The 22,246-nt window shown below is 43.7% G+C and overlaps 1 protein-coding gene across 1 annotated transcript; it reads left to right on the top strand.

Annotated features, from left to right (window-relative positions):
- The first annotated feature begins 90 nt into the window (after positions 1-90).
- crfb2 (cytokine receptor family member b2) lies at positions 91-21,747 on the top strand. Its single transcript, XM_041951114.1, has 14 exons — positions 91-200; positions 956-1,098; positions 1,809-1,935; positions 2,329-2,507; positions 2,698-2,846; positions 3,061-3,211; positions 4,195-4,310; positions 10,540-11,296; positions 13,995-14,105; positions 14,403-14,535; positions 15,662-15,837; positions 16,849-16,997; positions 19,951-20,113; positions 20,775-21,747. The coding sequence occupies exons 2-14, from the start codon at positions 1,050-1,052 to the stop codon at positions 20,939-20,941; spliced, it is 2,427 nt and encodes an 808-aa protein (XP_041807048.1). The 5' UTR covers positions 91-200; positions 956-1,049; the 3' UTR covers positions 20,942-21,747.
- Positions 21,748-22,246: the final 499 nt, after the last annotated feature.

Below are 22,246 nucleotides of genomic sequence, written 5' to 3'. Positions count from 1 at the left end.
TTTTAGAAATTATTCTGTCATTATTTCTGAAATATGTGTTTAAAGCCATATCGCGCTGTCTGATTGGAAACACAATTTAACTGGAGTTCCCTGAAGGCAGCAGGAGCAGTTCATGTGTAGGTCCACAGTATGATTCCGCTCCTGATGTGATCTACGGAGGCTCCAACAGGCGATAAACATGGAAACTCCTCTCAGGACAGGTAGCTGTAATGTCAGACAGCTTTGAAGCTTTTTGACTTTTTAAATATTGACTCATTAAAAGCTTTGACTTGCTAGTTAGTTTACACGCTGACAGAATCAGTGCTAGTCCGTTAGCTAGTTAGCTAACGGTGTAGTTAGCTACATTTCGGGCGGTGGGCGTCCTGAGATAAACACTGTTCGATAACTTCCTCTGTCTGTAACCGGTCACCGCAATTTTCTAATTAAATTCACGTTAAACTGGATGTTTTAAGCTAACTGAACCGGTCCACAGAGAAAGTGAAAGTATTTTGCAACTCACCCAGTGGCCACAGTGTAGAAGTTAATCAGAATCTGTTGCAAAGTAGGTTTTCACATACAGTTGTGGTGTTTTGTGTGTGACAGCAAACACAGGAGGTAAATTAATGTAAAGTCAGATAATAAGCAAGAGCTACAAGTCAAGAAGCATGCATAGAAAACAGAGTAAAATCTGGATTTTGAAAATATGTACAAGATGATTGTTAGTTAAATATAAGCTGCAGGACTGTGCAAAGTATTGATCAGGTGTATTAACTTGACGTGATGTTTATTTTGTAAGCGGAAGTCGAAGTTATGATTAAGCCTGTTTGCAGCAGAGGTAACAGTCAGACGTGGTATCAGTGGAAAATAACCTCACAGTAAAGTTTTAGGATTGTTGCTGTGATCATTTCTAGTAACAACTGTATGTAAAGAGTCAGGGTTGGGCTTAGTGAGTCTAACTGTGGATTTGTGATGACAGACAGCGGCCATAAGGAAAGTGAAAGCAGAGCCCGGAGAGGTGTGCTGACTGCTTGAGTGGCTGATGGCAGAGCAACAGAGATGGTTTGGCTGTCATGACTGCTTTCATTTGTCTGCTCACATTGCTACCTCAGGTCCTGCCAGGTGAGTACACAGCCAGGTGCTGTCAGGGTTCAGTCACATGACCCTGACTCACAGTTGTACCTGGAGGTGCTTCCTCTAATCACTGCACATCTTGCTGTTTTAAGCGACTGCGTGAGGTGCTTGACATTAAAAGTGGTTTTAAAACAAAGGTAAGCTGACAGTCAGTGACATTATATCAGGTGATGAGAGGACATACATTTGATTGGATGTCGGTCAGTGAAGCGCATACAAAATTAACTTTTCTATATATAATTTCTTTTTTTTTCAGAGATTTCTTTAAAAAATAGCACTGAAACTCTTATTTTAATCAGAGTACAGTATGTGAGACATAGACCCAACAAGTATGTAAAGCCTTATTATGAGAACTTGAAATGTGGGCATTGCACTCCAGTAACTATAATAATAATAATAATATTTTAAGTCACAATGGACAATTTCAAAAGAGACCATGCTCAAAATCAGTAGAGCAGTCCTTGTCAAAACTCGCCACCTAAATTCCCCACAGCGCAACTCGACCTCCAACAGTTCCGTTGGAGATTTGGGTGTGTCATCCTGCTATCAGCTAATGCAACGTTGAGCCTCTGGCATGATGCAGAGATGAGAGGTGGGAGGTTTTGTCGGCTCCCGTCTTTTCAGATCTGTGAAAAGACCATGTGCCAGACCTGAAGTCTTTATTTCCAGTGGATGCTGATTGTCTGTTTGGATTCCAGGTATGAATAAACTCCCCAAGCCTGTCAACGTGACACTGACCTCAGACCATTTCAATCATACGTTGAAATGGGAGCCTGGACCAGGGACCCCCACAGGAGTCTACTACACCGTCACCGTGACAGACATGTAGGTTCCATGTGTGTTTGTACTTATGTTGTCCATCCAGAGCTCCAAGCAGGCCAGAACAGATGTTTAACTGACGAGCCACCACGTCAAACACGCTGCAGGCGTTATTAAGTGTATATCAGATCAGATTCACATTAAATAGAGTTTTCTGTTCTACTCTGTTTAACTACAGCGGGGAGTGTAAAGCTGCAGCTGATTCTTCACCAGTTCCTGCATGTGCTTCATAATTAATGCATTTTCATGTGAAGGCAGTGAAACCACAAGTGTTGACAATGACTTTCATGCACAGATAGCGTTGATATTACATACTTTTTTTGGTCAGGCATAAATACAGAAAAACAAGCCTTGTAGGCTCTTTTGACGCCCTAACGTCCGCTTCTTTCCCTCCTGAAGCGCACAGGGACCCTGGATGTCAGTGGCTGGCTGCGAGCGAGTCCAGCGCCCACTGATTTGCAACCTGTCGCAGGCCTTCTCCGACACACATCAGACCTACATGACCCAGATCACAGCACAGCTGGATGCAAGGACCTCAGAATCAGTCGTCTGCCCAGAATTTGAGCCTATCAAAGACAGTAAGTGGCTCAGTACTTCTCTCTCCTGCCACACCTTCCTCGGTAGTGTTGCAGCGGTGAAAGGTGACAAACCATGTGCATTTCCTAATCGACGCCATTGAATTCTGCCCTGTAGGTGTTATTGTGTCTCTGTCAGGACATCGCGCTTTGTGAGGTCACAATAAACCTGTTTTGTCTGCTTGTCGTCCAGCTCACCTGGAGCTGCCGCTGCTGACTGTGACGGCCTGTGGCAGAAACCTGTGTGTGGACCTTCAGCCTCCCATGGAGCACCTGAGAGAGATCTATGAATCTCTGCAATACAAACTCAGGATCCAGCACAGCGGTGCTGAAAGAATCCAGGTACGTGCGTACAAAGCCGTGAGAGCTTTCATCAGTGTGTGCCGATTAACAAGTTCAAACAGCCGTTTGAATAGCACAGTTTTAAAAACAACGCTGTTGCTACAGGTACAGGTGAGTGCGAGTGTGATCTACGGCAGTAGTGCTGTGTGTGTCCTGTCGTTTTCTCTGAGTCTCATGCTTCTCTAACAGCCACCTGTGGTCTCCCTTCTTTAAGGACACCAGTTCTCTGCAAAGAGAGATTTTGAAGGATCTGGGTCCTGGCAAACAGTACTGTGTCTCAGTCTGCTTCCTGGACATTTTGAGGTACAGGAAGTGCAACTACAGCCAGCCTGTCTGTGCATTCACCCCCAGCAGCCATACCACAGGTACAGGTCACCGTGTTACAGTGCTTGTTTCTCTGTTTTCCCTTGTCATCCTCTGCTCTGTTACTATGGATTTTACTTTGACTTGTTTATTATATAACTTAGGAGCTGCCATTTTTTTATTGACCTGCAAAGTGGAAATATTTCTAATCCTCGACTCCTTGAGAGACATTTTCACACACAACCATCAAAGGTCAATGCCGTCCATGCTGTTATTGCAGACTTTTAATTCTCTATAATATTCTTATGACTTCTCCAGAGAACAAATCATAGTCACAGTCATTAAAAACAGAGAAAAAATACTCTTCTTTGACCTTTCTTTTGACCTTTTTGATTTAGCACAGTTGCATAACATCAGTGATGGCTCTGGTCCTTTGAAGTTTCCATGCAAACCGATCTAAATGGAATGCAGCCTTTATCAGTGTTATCGATCCCACTTGTACCTCTTCTGCTGTTAACATGTCAAAATGTCTGCAGGACTGTGTTTTTTGTTTTTGTTTTTTTTTTGATGAAGGCGCAGTAGGAGCACAGATTTTGTGAATTAATGTTGTAATGTTAGGATAAAAAAAAATAATGTCAAGAAAAAAAAGTCTTAATACTTGAAGATAAAGTTGTAATATATGAAAAGTCATAATTGATTGATAAGAGTTCAAGAATAAACAAACAATCTGAATATTTCACATTAACATGTATTCATTTGCAGCCTCCACAGAGAACAACACGTCATTATGTTTTGACTAGACCGGGTCGGACACATTCCATTTTTTAGTGTTTTGTAGCATTTTGAATTGATTTATATATCGTTCTGAATGACTCAGGCTTTGAGATCGACATCGAACCACAGTTCCTGTCCCCCCACAGCATATGAAAGTTTGTCCCCTTCATCGAGCCCCTCAGAAATGATGATGAGGAGGAACTGTAGCTTGTTCTGCTGACAGTCTCTCTGGGTTCCTGTGTGATGAAATGTTCTCCTCTGCTCTCTGCAGACCCGGCGATCGCAGCCGTGCTGTGTTTGTTGGTGATGTTTGCTGTGGTCTTTGTGGTCCTGATGGCCTCTGCCGGCTACATCTGTTTGAGGAGGAAGCCGCTGCCACTGGTCCTGGTTAGTAATGCTTTCATTTAACTGTTGTTTTGAAAGCAGTAGGTGGCTGTGACAAGCGCTGCTAATGAAAGCAGTTCCTGGAAGGTGCCCGGGCTGTCGCCTCAGAGCTCATCTGTTCATGTATTTGTGGTTTAAAAGTTTTCATTTTTTTGTGGAAAATGAACAACTAGCCAGCAGTCGTTACTGGAAAATGATCCACACCTCTGGCTTAACAATGACTAGTGCGTTCATCATCAAGTTAAAAAGAGAAAGAATTTGACACCTTTTCCAGGTAAACCAGAGATTAATCAAAGATTGTTAGTGGATGGAAAGTCTCGATAGTTTAGAGTCGTAATAGTAATTATTCGTTTGCTGTTGTTGTCACATTCACCTCATCTGTACAAGACTTAAAAGCAAATTAACTTCACAGTCAGAAGATAAACCCTAAGCTTGCGTGTTGCAAGTCATGTGAATTCTGTCACTCGCCGTTTTTCCAGCTATATCAATCTATATCGAGCGAACTTTAAGCCAAAGTTTCAAATGTTGCAACAAAGAAAAGCGATGAAAATTAACTGGTTTGCAGTGAAAAATTGGGGCTGCACAAAGCGTAGTTTCATCAGAAGGTGGCAGTATAAGCTACATTGCATGTAAGGGATGATTGCCTGATGAGGTGTCCATTATCAGAAATGAATGGACGACGCGAGGCGTGAACCTTCCAAGTCCATTAATTTCTGATAATGGACACCTCATCGGGCATTATCCCGCTTATACCATGGTCCCTTACGAAAAAAATAAATATTAAATCAATTATGAATACCTTTATGTTGTTTTTCACAAGAAGGGGCTGAGCGGACTATTTAATATCTCTCGTTGTGATGCGTTGCCAAGGTAACCAGCTCTGGCCACAGAACCTGCAGCTCAGTCGGCCGCAGCTCTTATATTAGGCCTAATCAGGGCAGTTAAAACCTTAAGAGACTTCCTAGCTCAGAAAAACATGGACATCAACTTTGAGAGCTACACTGCCACTACTCTCAATGACATTTTGCGAGTGTTTTATGCGTCTGTCCAGTCGACTAAGGAAGGAGGAGAATACAGTGTTGCCAGTTTTAGGAGTTTGAGAGCCGGCATTAATCGACACTTAAGAAACGTCAACATCATTAGCGACACTGTGTTCAAGGGCAGTAATGCTGTTTTTAAGGCGATACTGAAGCGTTACAGAAAGAGTGGGAAAGACACCAGCTTCCACCATCCTCGTATCCCTGAGTCGGACCTTGAGATAATCAGATGTTCATCTGCGCTGTCTCCCGACACGCCCCTCGGCCTCGTCAGAAAGTCTTCAAAATTATCAAACTCACCAAATAGGTTAAATGAAACTACAAAATCACTCATGTTTTGTCTACTGTCTTGCCGTTGTGATAAATAACTGTGAAATAACGTATGTTAACGTATGTTAACGTATGTTCTGAGTTTCTGTTGCCACGGTGATGGCAACAGCAGCTTCTTCTTCTTCTTCTACTTCTTCTACTTCTACTTCTTCTTCGGGCTTTGTAGCGGAAACAGCTGATCAGACATGTGAGTTACGTTCACTACATCAGAACATTTGCAGCGACGCTGTTTTCGTCTCCCGTTCAGCGCAGCAACACAAGACAAAGATCACCTCAGCGTAAAAACTGGATTTCCATCAAGCTTTTCAAATGCAAATTTCAAAATGTGCATGAAAACAGGCTGATGGGAAGACCGCCAGTGGCTTCATTTGGAGAGAGAACGTCCAGAGTATTTAATATTTTGTCTTAAACGACGTTGGGCTTTATGAAAGAGTTTTTGTGCTAAATAGAAACTTCTCATTTACTATTTGTAGCTACTCCTACTCTGCTTCTACTCCTAAATACACAGCGGGAAAAACCCTGCAGAAGGCTCTGCAGAGGTCTTAATCATCTCTTAATCGCCTCGTCTTACAAATTTTTGGGGAAAAAAGCTTTCTCTATATTTGTCCAAGTTAAGACTCATCTCACATCTTCTGATATTAAACACTTTGAAGTAGAATCGTCTGTAGTGAGACGTGATGAGACGAAATGACTAAATCACGTACAGTCAGACCTCCGTTGTTAGAGTTATTACGTGTTTGCATTATTGGTTAATTCGTACAATGAAAGCATTTTATTCGCGGTTTGACGGCAGGCAGCTCACGCTGAACTTTTTCTGAGTAAGGTAACAGGAAAGAACTGCAGGCGGAAACCTGCTTGAGCAGAACACACACACACACACATGCTGGTTGTGCACATTAGTGGAGCCGGCATGTTTGTGGTTGATCTGCGGTGAAAGACAAAGAGAGGCGAAGGTGAAGGCAGGCAGCTGAATGAAATGAAAAGACACGGCCGTCCCAAAAATGCTTTTAATGTTCAGTAAAACACTTGAAACACTCACACATCTGAGCCTTTTACTTTCTCTGTACTTTTTTCTTCTATACTTTTTTCAATAGAAGTTAATTAATTATTCAAATTGCTTCCCCTCCATCCATTAACCTTTTCCAAATAACACAAACTAAGTTCGTTTATGTTGGAACTTTGAACTGCAGCTGTGGACAGAGCAGTGTTTTTGAAGAAAAGGCGACACGTCGCTCTCGTGTCAGATGGATGTGTTGCGTGTTCACTGCTGCGTTTTCGTTTGGATGCGCGTGTGTTGAGTCTCAGGCTGGTCTGCACCCCCCCGTGTGTCTGTCAGAGTGAGAGTGTTCGATTCTGTTGTTTTCTGGTGAGAAACAACAAAAAGAACGTCAGCGTCACTCTGATGTCCCATTTTCAGGTCACACTCGGTGCTCGTCGGCACTGCTGTGCAAGTTACTGAAAATGAGTAATAGATTACAGTCAGTAGTCACTTCTCTCCACAGGAATCGACTTGCTTTACCAATGAATATTATTATTTTAATGATGCTGTAACACAATGTGGGACAAGGCAGCTGTGAAATTATCACCGTAGCCGCAAAAGTTATTAATACTCCCAACCATCAGAGTGCAGCAGCGACGAGCGACCCTACCCCGTCTTGTATTGTCTTCATTAAACAGTAGGATTTGGTAGAAGAAAACCCACAAGATGCTTCATGTTAGCCAAGCTTTGAACTCAAGCGCCTTCAGTTCATATTAGAAACACCACAGCGACGACGATGAAAGACGAGCTCACGCCGGCTGAGCTGTTGGCACGCCGGCTGACGTCGGATCGCAAACTGCACTGAATCCAGTCTGCTATTTTCACCTGGGACAAACATGACAAGCCAATTGAAATTTCAGTACTTATTTAATTTGATGTGTTATGATTTTATAAATACCGTATTTTCCGCACTATAAGGCGCACCTAAAAGCCTTTATTTTTCTCAAAAACCAACAGTGCGCCTTAAAATCCGATGCGCCTTTTATATGGATCAATATTGGTTAATTATGGCTATCGTAGTCAGGGGGCGTGGCCGAAGTAACAGCGGTATTCCACTCTCTGCGTGCCGTCATCCTTTGTGCAGTCAGCTGTCAACCTGAATAATAAAATGACTATTTCACTGAACAATAAAAAAATATGAATATATGCTAAATAATAGGCGATTAAAATATTAATCAAACGTGGTTAATGTGATTTCTGCTCCTGAACCTCAGCGCACAGCGTCATCTGTGAGCGTGCGCGGTGTTTGTTTCAAAACGAACAAACTAAAATAAAATACATTTTCATTAAATACTCATTCATTATTTTCAGGAGCCGCATCAGAGGGATGAAAGGGCCGCATGCGGCTCTGGAACCGCGGGTTGCCGTACCCTGATCTTGTGGATGCATAATGCAACCCCAGACACCACAGTACGGTAGTTTCTTTCTATGCGCCTTATAATGCGATGCGTCCTATATATGAAAAAAGTTTTAAAATAGGCCATTCATTGAAGGTGCGCCTTATAGTGCGGAAAATACGTTACATTGAAATTGTGTCCAAAGACCAAACCAATGGAGAAGAGGATCTGGACACCCACTGCTAAGATGTAACTCTGAGCCCCAGCCGTGCTTTTAAATCGTAATTATTTTAACAGCGGTGAATTTGTTTGTAACCTGTCTGTATGTATTTGAACATGTTTCTGCTGGGAAACAGTTTCAGGCCCACAGTCGGTAGTTGGTAGTCACCCGGAGCTTCGAAACCTTCCCTCGTATCAGTCATTGGCTTTCTTTATTTCTGCATGCTGGGACATTAGAGCTGTGAGCTGCGGGGGCGTCTTTTGCAGTTAACCTTTTATTATGTGTGTGGTTTGTTTCACGCGAGGGGGGATTTGAACACGCTTTTTTGCAAAATAAGATGCGGTTTCGTGTTCAGTTATTTATTGCCTCAAGTCAACCGGAGTGAAGCGAGATGGAGACGGGGTTTCCCCTCGCACAGGATTCGTATGTGGCCAATAAATTAAATGTGAAATTTAAGGGACTCGAGGCTTTTGGTTGCTCACCAACTGTTTATTTTCCAGAAGGGTGCGCACCCAGAGCTTTAATGATTCAGCAGCATTTCCGCCAGTGGAAATATGTTGATAGCACGTTTAAGATAAACAGCTTCATCTTCAGACGCTAGCAGTCCGATAATCTGAGTCCAGGCTCTGAAGACGGATCCAGAATCCCTTCCTGTCTCAGCTGCTGTTCCTAGAGTCTGACATGTTTTATTCAGTTTTTCATAGAACCAAAGCTGGAGTGCAGTTTTTTTTTTTTTTGGTCTCCATTATCTCCGCCCTGGAGGAACGCCTTCAGGGAATTCCTTTAAATGTGGCTCAAGCGTTCACTCGGACTCAAAGATGAACCGATTAGAAATTGGTGGTCGGAGGTCAGAGGTGACCTCATAAAACACGTTTTCTGGCCCTAACTCCAGGATTCAGATGCTAATTATTATATATATTATAAAATGATGAAGCGATTACTTTTTCTATTTCCAAAAGTTCGAAGGTCAGCTTCACTGTGACACCATAATGTCCTGCGAAAACACTTCGCTGGACATTATTCACTGTAATCATACATGTCAGTACAATGAGAACTTCCATTTCAGCAACAAATACACCAAATACCTTTAATTGAACTCCTTCGCAGTGCTTGCTACAGATGTTATAAGAGTCTGGACAAACACTGGTTGGTGGAGGTAAATCTCGCTTTTTTTCCGTCCTGTCTAACTGGTCTTGGGGTTTGGTCCTAACTGCAAAGCTTGGTGTAAAAACTGTGACTCCTGCAAAGGCTTCAGACATAAGAATTAAAGATCAGACTGGCTTTCTGGGACACGGACTTCCTGACGGATGGAGTAGATGGACTTTCTCATGTTTTGTTGGAGTGCAGACACACCAGGGACACACGTTTATGTTGGCAAGCCATGAAAAAGTGCGTTTACCATAAAATGTGACTGAGTTCACACGGTGCATCTGGTCCTCGATAGTTTTCTGAGTTCCACATCAATCACCATTAAAACAGTCTGCCAAGAAATCCTTTTACAAAGAGCGCTCGTTCTCATGCTCCTCAGCTCATTTCAGTTGTGTTGAAGAGCATGAGAACGAGCGATCAGTGCAGTTCATTAGACCTGTGCAATCGTCTGCAGTTCAGTACGACTGTTCTGTCCATAGGCGTTTTGATGCCAGTGATCGTCCTTTTAAGGTGTTAATTCAGCTCTCAGTGATGATGGTGTACCGGACTTCATTAGCCTGAGAAGAGTTTTAGCCCTCTTGTATGTAAAATAAAGGACAAAACACACCTTTAGCTATGACCTCAGCAATAAATATGATTCAATTTAAACATTTCTGAACATGTTCATGTTATGGTTGCACTAGAGTTCACAGGTGTACCTAATAAAGTGGCCTCTGCCTCTATTTTCCACTATTTTCTGACGTTTGACACAACAAATGATGAAACTTTTAGATGAGGAGATTAAAGCCAAATTAAAAACAGCAGTTATTTGCAGCCCTGCCGTCAGTTTCATGAAAAAGTCTTAGAATGTGTTAGCATGTTAGCAGCTTAGCAGAGCGGAGTGCCTTTAAAAGCTCATAGCAGTAACAGAGAGAGTCACTGTGGAATGTAAAACAGAGAAAACCTCACGTTTGAGGCTGTGAATGCTCAGTTATTGATGAAGGACTGATTCTTTTTCTGCTGACTGGTGGTTAATGAACTAATAGTTTGTTGTTCAACAGCTGGCTGGACTGCTGTTGATCTGACTCGCTGATTTTTAACATCTGTCTCTCTTTGTCTTCCCTGTCTTTCTTTGTCTCAGACATCCATCCGTCACCTAGAGGACGTTCTGGTCTTGGCACCCCACAACACGTCCCTGTTGTCCCTCCTCAATCTCAAACCAATAGCGCCCTCTTCAGGTGAAAAGTGGAGCAGCCAGACATTACCGGACGAGAGCGATGGGGAGATGGAGACGGAGAACACCGGTGGGAGCGTTGGAGGAGCTTATAAACTGCGGTTGGGCACTAACCTCCTCTCTTCCTCCTCCTCCTCTTCATCATCTTTGTCTGCTCCTTTATCCCCTGAGCCCGAACCCAAGCCGAGCTCCACCTCGGTCCAGACCTCCGAGGTCTTCGATCCTCCGCCTGTAGCCCCGAGCTCAGCAGAGACGCGTCGCCGTGCCGGACTGAACGACGAGCTGAGCACACACGTCGTCTCGCGCTCGCCGCCGGAATCAGACCAGCGTGCTTCAGATCCTCCTGCAGGCTCTGACTCTGTGACTGCACGAAGGATCGAGCCAGAGAAAGAGGAGACGGAGGCGGTGGGAGAGGAGGGCAACCAGGAAGTTAACCTCCTCACATTAACCTTCGGCAGGCATGAGGAGGAGGATGAGGAGGAATCACATGTTGACATGGCAGAGATGGAGCCAGAGTCTTCCTCTGCTTCAGAGATGCACAACACCACTCCACTCCTGCCTGCTCAAACGTGGGACAGCCAGGACATTGACATAGAACCCATTTCCTGCCCTGACAATGAGGAGGAAGAAGAGGATTCTGGGTATATTGAGCGTCCGTGTCTGCGTAACTTGAAGAATTTTCTATAGAAGTCTTGGGGGGGTTTCCAGCTGGAAGTTACTCAGTATTATGTCTTTTTTATGGTTTCATAATGTGTTAAAAAGCTGAGTTACACACAGACTGTGAGGCTGTCAGCATGGGCGTCAGCGCTGCTCTCAACTCACATCCATCAGATGAGTTTGCTCGCTGAAAACTTCGAATCTGTCGAGTAATTCTCATTAGAGGAGGAGCTCACTCGCTGTTTGAAGTGACCATTGTTTTTCCAACTAAAATGACAGCTTAGGAACTTCAGACTTTCATGATTTCTTACTCCTTACTAGAACAATGAGTCTCAATCAAGAACCACAAGTATTCTCTCATATTTAGTAATTTGACCATGAAACTGTAAACAAAGATGGACAACATGACAGCTCCCCGAAATTGAAGCCAAAGCATCCTGGTCGCCCCCTGGTGGCTGCCTGCGGTGTAGCTCCCTCCATGGTAGCAGATGGGACATGAGCCAAACTAAGAAATCAAAACACACGTCAAAGAACTTTTTCCCAAAGATGGTTTCTGTTGTTCCAGGTAGCTCCGATCACGCTGATGTCCGGTCAACTGTTCAACTCTCTGGTTTGGTTTTAATGAGTTATTTCATGCTATGACAGACAGCTGACTCTAACCCACGACTGAGTCAGGTGGGTCCATGAGCTCAACCTGTGCAGCTCCACCCTTTAATCGGTGCTCTGGCTTCAAATGATGGCGTCCATCTTTTTTTACAGTCACTGATCCGGACATGTCTGCCTGCAGCAGCCTGTTCTTTTAAACTCCACCACGCCGCCTTGTTGGGGTGACAGTTTAACAGTTGACTCACACGTCCAATCACAACGCCTCACTCGCGGATACGTTACCTTGATTTCGGCTGATTTCTTTTTTCACTTTTAGCAAACAAAACACGGCAGCCTTTCTGATTCCTGCCACAGGCGAGCAAAAACATCCAAAAATGACTGCACAAACACAAAAACTCAACTGAGCGGAGCTGGATAGGTAACCCCATGTGACAGTTTACAGGCGTTAGAAGTTCTGATCATGGCACGTCAGGTCCTCACGACCAGGTAACGATCAGTGAGTTAAAATGAGACACTTTGGACCAGCTTTAGAATAAAAAATACAATAATGTTCTAGGAGGAGGCCTAGCGCATTCGTCTCTGTATCATTTACTGTACGGCCTCAGTGCTTCCTGTGCAGCTGAAGGGGCAGGTGAGTCACCTGTCACAACCTAAAAACATCAGCTTAGACTTCGTTATTTACGTTACAGTGCATTTCAAATAATGACATTTGAAGACAGTCGCTAACGCTGAAGCACTGCAGGTGAAGAGAAAGCACACTTGACAACATTTCATGGTTTGTTTAATGAGCATCACTGATGAAGATTAACAGCTTGAGAGTGTCTTCCTCCTCCAACGTGCACTGAAAAGGGAATTTGTGAGCAGCTCGGGAACTGTCCAAGCACAGTCCACATGATGAGTACTGTATTGCTTTAAAAACATTTTTTTTATGTATGTCGTTATTTAAGAACGCTCGTCAGCGTTCCACACTGAACATGTGACGACTTTCAGCTCTGGTCAGTATTTTATCTGATTTCAAGGTTTACCTGATATCAGCATTGTTTTTCCCAGTTATATTGCTGAACTTCTGCTCCGCTATGATAGCAGCCTCAGTACCTCGAGCAGGGCTCTGCTGGCTGCTCCAGAGTCCGGCTCAGGACCGAAGGAGACCTGGTTTATACAGTCAGAGCCCCTCTGGACCTGGAACTCCCATCTGAGGATCTGAGGCTGGGATCCTTTAGACACGTCTTTTCTGCTTTATTATTGTTGTTATCTCTTTTGTCTTATTTCAAGTGTCAGTATTTCATATTTCAGCCATGTGAAGTAAACGCTGTATAATAATAATTTTGATATTAATGATGTGTTGAAGCCATCAGCTGTGAGCCTGATAATCATGTTTGACTTGTGACTGCATGAGGAATATCAGTGAACAAATGTTACACAGCATCATGTCATGATTTTATTTTTTCAGATTTTGTTAACGTCATGTTCAGTGTACAATCATATTAACTTTACACTTATTTGAAGTTACACACATCAGGAAAATAATGCGTTGTGGTTTACAGAATGCAGCCAACTTTATTTAAACATTATAATCAGACAGATTCTATAGTTGACATGTATTTTATCGGTAAACATACTGTAAAATCTTTCCATTTATATAACTCACAACTCATATTACTCTCTGTCTCTCAGCCATAAACATTTCACAGCTAATAAAGTGCATTTTAGGTACTAACTCATGTTTTGTCATTTGTATTGTGGCAGTAAAGTCTTCCATGTGTGCAAGCTTATTTCATACAGAAAGCTACCGAAGCACAGTCAGAAATCAACACAACAAGAGCAGAAAAACTCACACAGAGCAGAAACAAGGTGAAGTCGAGACTCCGTTTCTGTCCACAGCCACAGCTTGCTCGGTTCAATGCAGGATTCGAAGGGCAGCACACACGGGGAGGGACTTCTGGGGAAACAGAAACTCAGCTCTGAACATGACAACAAACGGTGTTCGTGTCCCAACCCCCACACATGACCCCAGCACCCTCCCATCCCTCTCTATATGTTGTGTGCTCAAACCCAAAAACGACTGCCTTGTCATCCTGTGTGAGACGTTTAACTGCGAGCCATAACGGTCCATGGAGGGAAGATGGGGTCGTGGCTGCTGCTTCTGCTACATTTACATCTTGGTAATGCTCCCTGGATTGGAGCTGGGGAGGAAGCAGGAGGCTTAAATGGTGAATATGTGGGATGAACGTATGTTTTATGTGTTTTTCTTCAACTCTGCTCTCTATTTTTGCACCTTTGGACTGAGATTTGTGCAAATATTCTGGCAAGGTCGTGTGCAGATGTGTATATGGGTGATGGCAGGATGCAGTGAGTGTAAAATAACTTTGTTAAACTTTGTATTTGCTCAGAGTTCACAGTGAGCTCAGGTTGAGCAGGAAATGTTTCTGTCTTCTGTGCAGCAGAGTTAAGACCAAACAGCGCTGTTGAAACTCTAACCTCCCGTCTCCCCCTGTCGTCCTCTGCAGCGCCACGCGCCCCCCTCCCTGCACCCTCCAACGTCTCCATCTCCTCCTTCAACATGGAGCACACGCTCAGCTTCCTGCCCGGCCCCGAGACCCCCTCCAGCACCCGCTTCGCGGTCGAAATCCTCCGCCTCAGGTATTCAGTCGAAGGTCGAGGGGACAGGGAAGCTGCAGGTGATAGGACTTCCTGTTTGCTGTTTATATCTGAAACAGATGCACTGATTTGGGGGGAAAAACAAGATGATTTCCAGAAAACGGCAAAATGAGCCTGAACTTGATCACAGTGCTGCTTCTACTTGCACCTAATTTAATTAAACTGAGAGAACAAAACATATATTGGCTGACATTTATGTACAGTATATATATTTTTCTAAGGATTTCTTACGTTTATTTGCTCTTGATACATCTGCAGCTAACACACATATCTGTGACTCTAATGAGAGGTGTTTAATGTTATTAATGTCAGACATTTAGGTGGATAATTGATCTATTTATTGACATCTGGCATGAACTGAGATTAAACAGATACACATAAAGACAAATAAACACCAGAAACGCAAAAGAAGTGAATTCAGACGTGTTTGTTGAGTGAGAATCGGACTGAGGGACTTTTTATTGACTACGATGCAAAAGTCTGACAGAGAGAGTCAGAGCTGCTGTGAGAGTGAGAGGAGATAAATGAAACTTAACTTTAGTTGGATCAGTTTTCAGAGACAGGTCATCACAGTCACTGCAGGTCATCCTGAGGGAACGTTTCATCAGAGTCGAGCCAGCAGCTGCTCAGATGTTTCTGGATCAAAGACGTGAAACTGACAGACTGACGCTGACATCTGTAGATGAAATAAACTGTTGTCATCTTCTAAATTTCATTCAATCATGATGATGATCAAGATGCTATCAGCTGTTACCAATCAGCCTGTTTACCTGTGGAACGCTCCAAACAGGTGTTTTTGGAGCGTTCCACATCTTTCCCAGCCTTTAGTTGCTCCTGTCCCAACCTGTTTGATCTCGTTCTGTTTTTTGAAGTCATGTGTTTCATTTCTGTTTCTCAGACGCGGTTTCCTTTTAGAATAACTGTGTTGTCGATGCGTATCAGGATGACACACACACATCTCATTCAGCTGTGAATGTTATCGTGGTGATGTGTTCACCAGCACGTCGATGGCGCCTCTTCCTGCGGCTCTGCATTGATTTATCCTTCGCCGTGGTTGCTGCTGCTCATCATCAGTCTTTCTCTCCCTCCGTCTGTGTTCTCTTTGGAGGAAGAAGTCGTGGAGAGCGGTGGCCGACTGCTCGAAGCTGACGGCCGGACAGACGTGTAATCTCACCCGAGCCTTCAAGGACCCGTTCGACCTCTACCACGCTCGGGTCCAGGCCTTCACGGCCCACCAGACGTCCAACTGGACCGTGTCTGGGGAGTTCCAGCCTCTGTCAGACAGTGAGACGCCTCCAACACACAAACATTGAAGATTTAAAAGTCCGGTTTCACTGAATCAGGCTCATCCAGCACATTTCAAAAGTTTGACGTAAAGGTTAAACGAGTAGAGAGATGAAACCACAATCAGTGTTAACGTGATGAGAGCTGATGATGCGATTGCACTTACATGAGGTAGAACCCTCCCAGCATGCACTGGGGCAACAGGTTCATGGAGATGAGTCTCATTTCCCGTCTTCCTGTGTTGTTGCTGATCACAGGACTTTCATCACTGATGAAAATTAGATGTTTCCAGGAAACGTAGTCAGACTGCGAGCGACGGCGCAGGATTGGAAATGAAACCTCACTAAAATCTCCCCAAAAGGCAGCTTTAGTTAATTATTTTAACATTTTTCAGCAAAGTGAGCTCTGCTGTTGATGATTTAATCACTTAATTGTTATTTATTCTTTTATGTTTTAAAGATCAAATGACAGAGAGCCCGTGTCTTTGTGTGCACAGGATCTCAGACTGTATTTGGTTTGGTTGTTTTTCTTCATTGGTTCACTTTCATTTGGTTGAATATTTTATCAGATATCAGCAGAGCTAACCAGTGACACCAGCAGATCAGAGTGATTTCTCCATAACCTGCACGTTCTCTTCTAAAATCATAGTTAATAAATGGCTCATAGTAAGACTTGTTGTTCAGGATCCGGCTAACTGTAATAAGACAAAGAACCAAATAATCCTGACTCATGTGAAGCCGTCAGTGTTATAATCTGGATAAGCAGTTACCATGTTTGAAGACCAGGGCCCAGCTCCGCAGGCAGAAACACTCAACTTCAACAAAGCAAACATATAATTGGTCCATATGAACATGGAATACGTTTCTGGTCATGAGTATTTTATTTGGACATCACATGTTTGAACACAGAAGTTGGCCAGCATCTCCTCAGCGGCAGCCATCGTTGCTTCAGTTTGTTTTTAGGATCATTGTCCTGAATCTCCTCTGAAAGTGGGCTCATCTCTCCCGGCAGCGGTGTTGGGACCTCCTGAAGTGTCCGTGTCGGGATGTGGGAACTGTTTGCTCCTGCGGCTCAATCTTCCAATCAGGGGCGTCCAGCAGCTGCAGAACCTCCACAGAGAGTTCATCGTCCACGTGCGAAGGACCAGGGACGGCGCTCAGGTACGAACGTGCATCAAATACCTGTGTGTAACGTTAAAGGGCCCACAGATAAGGATCATCCGGCTGTCCCGTCATCCCTACAGAGCCTTTGAGTCTAGTTGGGCTTTGGTTGTTGTTTTGGTTTTCTGGTTGTGAAGCTGCGAGCTCTAACAGAAATTCCACTGAATGACTCTTTAGTTTAATCGATTATCGATCAACACAAATTGATTCTGATGGACTAAATTGTTGTGAGATTTTGTTACAATTATAGATAAATGATGGTCAAACAAAACCTATAAGGACTGGCTCTCGTATGTTTTTACTCACATATCACACCACATGATGTCATTATTTCTGACATGTTATTATGAGCTGTTGGATGTTGCTCATGGCGGGTGTACAGCACACCTCACCGAGGCGTCACAGAGTCAAAACTCTGCGTAGCTTGCCTTTTTTTCCCGTCGACCCCAATGTTTCCTGACAGAAAGAGGCCACTGCCTCTGCAGCCTCCAGTGTGGCTTTGCATGTGGTTGGCTTTTGCTTTGGGTGCAATTATTTTTCTGACACGTTGTTGTCACAGGAAGTGAACGGCTTATTTTGAAGTGGTATCATCATGCATCTGCACAAAAAGAGGTCATTCCTGCATCTCGGCCAGCTGGTTCGCAGCTCTCCGCCGTCAGCAGGAAATCTAAGCTGCAATTTTAGGAAATCCCCAAAATGTAAACAAACACAAAGACTACAGGCTGAAGCTGAGCTGCAGAGTCTACACAACCATACGTCAAACACCACAGAAGAACTTTCTGAGCAGCTATTTACTGAAGCAGCTTTTGAGCACACAGCTTAGCAGCGCTAACCAAACGTAAACTGCCAGTGTTGTTGCTTCAGGCTCTCATTACACAAAGAGCATCGTTATGTTTATTCACAGAAACTGCAGTTTTGAAAAATCTGATCTTTAGGCGACGCTTTAAAAAAGTGAGAGCGTGAACGAGACGCCCAAACTGTCACCTTAGACGCGTATAAACAGCAGAAACAGAAGCAGTGCTGCCCTCTGCTGGTGTGAATCTCAACACAGATATTTTTTGTCATGTAAACCACTGTTTCCCAAGCCTGGTCCTGGAGTACCACTGCTCTGCATGTTTTAGATGTATCCCTGCTCCAGCACACCTGATTCAAATGAATGGCTCGTTATCAGGCCTCAGCAGAGCCCAGTAACGAGCTGAGCATTTGAATCAGGTGTGTTGGAGCACGGAAACATGCAGGGCAGTGGTACTCCAGGACCAGGATTGAGAAACAGTGATGTAAACAGACACAAACGGCACTTTAGCTTTAATCCACTGAAAGTACCAGACTGATGTGGATTTAGCTGAACTGGAACTGAATTGTTTGATGTGGTTAATAAGGAATTCACTGTGCGTGAAGTCTAATTAAGATATCGATGCTGTATATCCAGAGCAGCGTCAGGATTTGATCCCTGTGCCATAATTCATCCCGTGATAGTTCACTGATAAGATAAGAGTGAATTTCTGCAGGTTTCTTTGAGAGCGTTTTTACTTCAGACTGCATGTGTTTGGATGATATGAAACCCAGCGCCGCATGGAATACCGAGAAATCAAAACGGCTAACCCACAAAGCAGCTGCTGGTTATCTGATGACGGGTTGATCGCAAACGCCGAGCTTATCTGAGTGTCACACAGGCGTCGGCTTCCTCAGCTGCGTGCTGCTTTTCAGACGGTGTGGTTTTACCCACGTCTTCCTCTCACCGGCTCGTGTTCGAGGAAACGCTCGGCCTGTTGAGAAGAGCAAAACATGATCCATCCTCACATCTGTAAGTTCACTGTCGTCGGCCTACAGTTCTGCGTTCGTTTACAGCACAGGAGCGAGGAGAGCTGGTCGGAACACACATCACTGCAGGACACACGGACTGATCACACTTCCTGTTCCTCCTGAAAAAGCCTCGACTGTGAAGCAGCTTTAAGTGCGACATTCAGGAAACACAAGCCTCCTGTTCATTTTCTCAAACGAGCTCGAGTGTTAACGAGGAAGAGCTGCTTTCACACGTCTTGTGGCATGTGGCAGCTCTTTCTTGGGAAGAAAACAGCACCGACACAGGAAGTGAAACGCTTCGTCTTTACTTCAGTAACTGCAATGATTTCTTTGGAATTACATGAAAGTGGCGACGGAACGGCGAGAGCGCCACCTACAGAGACTGACACAGGCTGAGAGGAAAAATACGAGTACAGCATGAACATATTTTCACAACAACATGGGAATATTTCCTCAGTATTATGTTTGTTTCTATATATAAATTCAAATAGATTTTATATTATAAAACCCAGATTCCAAAAAAACGTGGAAACATGCGTGAAACCACAGAATGTGATAGCTTCCTAATATAAACTCACCTGAAAACAGCACAAAGTCGATATATTTACTGTCTGACCTTATCAGCTTCATTAATTTTTGTAAATATCTGCTTATTCTGAATCTGATGCAGCAACACGTTTCAAACAAGTTGGGACAGGAGCAACTAAAGACTGGGAAAGATGTGGAATGCTCCAAAAACACCTGTTTGGATCATTCCACAGGTAAACAGGTTGATTGGTAACAGGTGATAGTGTCATGATTGAAAGGCTCAGTGGTTCACAGTGAGGATGGAGCGAGGTTCAACACTGTGTGAACACGTGATTGGATAAAGAGATTAACACCTGGGCTCAGGAACGCTTCAGGAAACTGTTGTCAGGTAACACAGTTTGTTGGAAATGTCTGATTCTGGTTTTATTTTTGCGCAGCATCCCAGCTCTTTTGGAATCGGGGTTGTGTTGTATGAAGAGTTTTGAGCGTTCGTGTCAGCTGTGGTCAGAAACAAGCTTTTATTTTCAACAGAGCATCAAATCAATGGAGAAAAACTGTGGAGACAAATGACAAAAAGTGATGGTCTATGCCCTCCATCACCCAGTTTGTCGTTGTCTTGCAGTTCGGATTGACTCTGGATTACAAAGAGGAGATCATGATCACCTACCTGGAGCCAGGTGTGGAGTACTGTGTGACCGTCGCTGTGAAAACACTCTTCAACTCCAACACTGTCACCAGTAAACCTCACTGCGCCTTCACCAGCCCTCCTCCACCCACAACCTCACGTACGTCACCTCTGTGTTACTGGAACACTAACCTGTCCAGTCTTCTTCTTTTGATCTTGAGTCTGCTGCAGGCTGCACTTAACAAACGTTAAATAAAGGTCGTCACGTTAACTTAAAGACGGCACAGCTCAGCAGCAAAGGGTGAAAAACACTGACGCTTCTGCTTGTGTGAAATGAACATGAAATACATCTAATAGATTATGAGAACATGTATTAGAGGATGTGGATGCAGATCAAATGACGTCACGTATGCTACGTCTGAGATGGTTTTAATGCTGGGAACGCCCCGCTGCCTGCTCTGTCTCAAGCTGACATGCAGCAAATCCGCTACACCTGCGTGAAATTCAGATTTATTGAGATGTGTTTACTGTCGCTGCCAGCTGAAATGCTAAAAAAGGGGAACTTCATTTGAATTTTAACAGTTCCTCTCAGGTTGTCAGTGTGAAAGTACTTGTAATATATTACAGTTTAACATTTGACCACAACACCTGCGGGTGTTATTTTAAACTTCCTAAACTTAATGACATTAGTGACATTTGAATTCTAACTGAATCTTGCATCTTTCCACATGTTAGAGGATATCTGATATAATGAGAAGTTTATTTTACAAACAGCAAAGTTTAGTGAACATGATGCATGTTTCTGTGCTCCTGTCTCACAGTGTATGTGGTCTACAGCCTGCTGGGTGCCTTCTGCTCGTTGGGCTTCCTCCTCCTCGGATTGGTTGTCTACTGCAGTCAGCTGAGCGTCGAATTACTAAGACCACGCCCGCCCAGAACCCTGTTAACAGATCCAGCTGTGTGTGCTGGGACTTCAACGATCAACTGAACATTCCCACCTTAAAATGTTGCGCTCAACCTGATCTGTGGTCACGTGTCGCTGTCCAGCTGCTAATCAAACTTAATCAGTTTGTTTACTCTGTTGGTTTTCTGACATAATCATCAACCTTTGATTATTATAAGCCAGATAAAGACTGAACTATTGATGGAGTGATTAGTAGATTAATAAATTAGTCAATCTTCAGAATATTAATAAGAAACAATTCCAATAATCAATAGTTTTACTCATTGATCATGTAATAAGAGTTTCCAGCCGTGCTCGTCGCCCTGTGGGACTCATGGTGTTCTGAGCTCAATGCTAACATCAGCATGCTAACATGTGCACAATGACAGTGCAAACATACTGACGTTAGCATGTTAGCATTTGCATATTTGCACGAAACACAAAGTACACCTGGGCCCATTATCACACGCTTTGCAGGCATTTGGTGATAAACTGGAGGAAATATTGACCTGATGGTGGCGCTAGAGCATATCTACAGTTATTAGAATTCATCCCGAGGGGAGCATGAATGTGCGTAGCTAATTTCAATGGTAATCCATCCAACGGAGGCAATTCACTGAAAACATAAATATGAACCTGATGGTGGCGCTGGAGACAAAGTCAGAGGGTTCATCCTCTGAGAACCATGAATGTCTGTACAAGGCAAAGAGATTACAGACCAGATCAAAGTGGCAGAACAGTTTCATTTTCTCCAGGGTGACGATCTTCTGCTTTTTTTTCTGTTTGATTTTTTTGTAAATTCAACATCTTCTTGTTTTGGACTGTTGGATGAATAAAAGAGATGATTTGAAGATGTCGCTTTAAAATATAAGCAGACCCAAACCAGCGATGATGTGTCTGCTGACAGCTATAGAGTGTGTATCACAGCCTTCTTCTGTGCTTTGGAGCTCCACCTCACAAACACGCTGAAAATAGCAGACCACAAACAGGAAGTCAGGAAGTACTGAGAGACAGACTGATGTGCTGTTGGTTTTGGTCTTTTCATGAGATTGTTGACAGTAAGAAAAACCCAACCAAACACCAGGGTGGTGGGAATTTTTCACTCTTTGACATTAAACAATTCATGATTTAATTTACAAAAAAAAGTATTTCATGAAAGCATGATGAAAATAATCATTAGTTTCAGTCCTATATGGCTGAAAAACAGTGTCCTACCACAGCTACCATCACTGCTAGGTGCATTCAGAAACGTGCAGTGTTGCACCTGTAACCACAACCAAGAGTGATGTCACAGGGTCCGGGAGCTCACCTGTAGATCACTGCAGCAAGGTGAAAGGTTGAACCACTGGG

The sequence above is a fragment of the Chelmon rostratus genome, chromosome 13 (genome assembly GCF_017976325.1).
Source record: "Chelmon rostratus isolate fCheRos1 chromosome 13, fCheRos1.pri, whole genome shotgun sequence".
Taxonomy (NCBI): domain Eukaryota; kingdom Metazoa; phylum Chordata; class Actinopteri; order Chaetodontiformes; family Chaetodontidae; genus Chelmon; species Chelmon rostratus.
Note: the sequence above shows the minus strand (reverse complement) of the source record. Positions and strands in the feature narration are given on the sequence as shown.

Coding starts and splice junctions, on each gene's coding strand:
- crfb2 (XM_041951114.1), top strand. CDS start 1,050: ATGACTGCTTTCATTTGTCTGCTCACATTGCTACCTCAGGTCCTGCCA. Junction 14,536..15,661: donor GTCGAAATCCTCCGCCTCAG/GTATTCAGTCGA, acceptor TTCTCTTTGGAG/GAAGAAGTCGTGGAGAGCGG. Junction 20,114..20,774: donor TCCTCCACCCACAACCTCAC/GTACGTCACCTC, acceptor CCTGTCTCACAG/TGTATGTGGTCTACAGCCTG.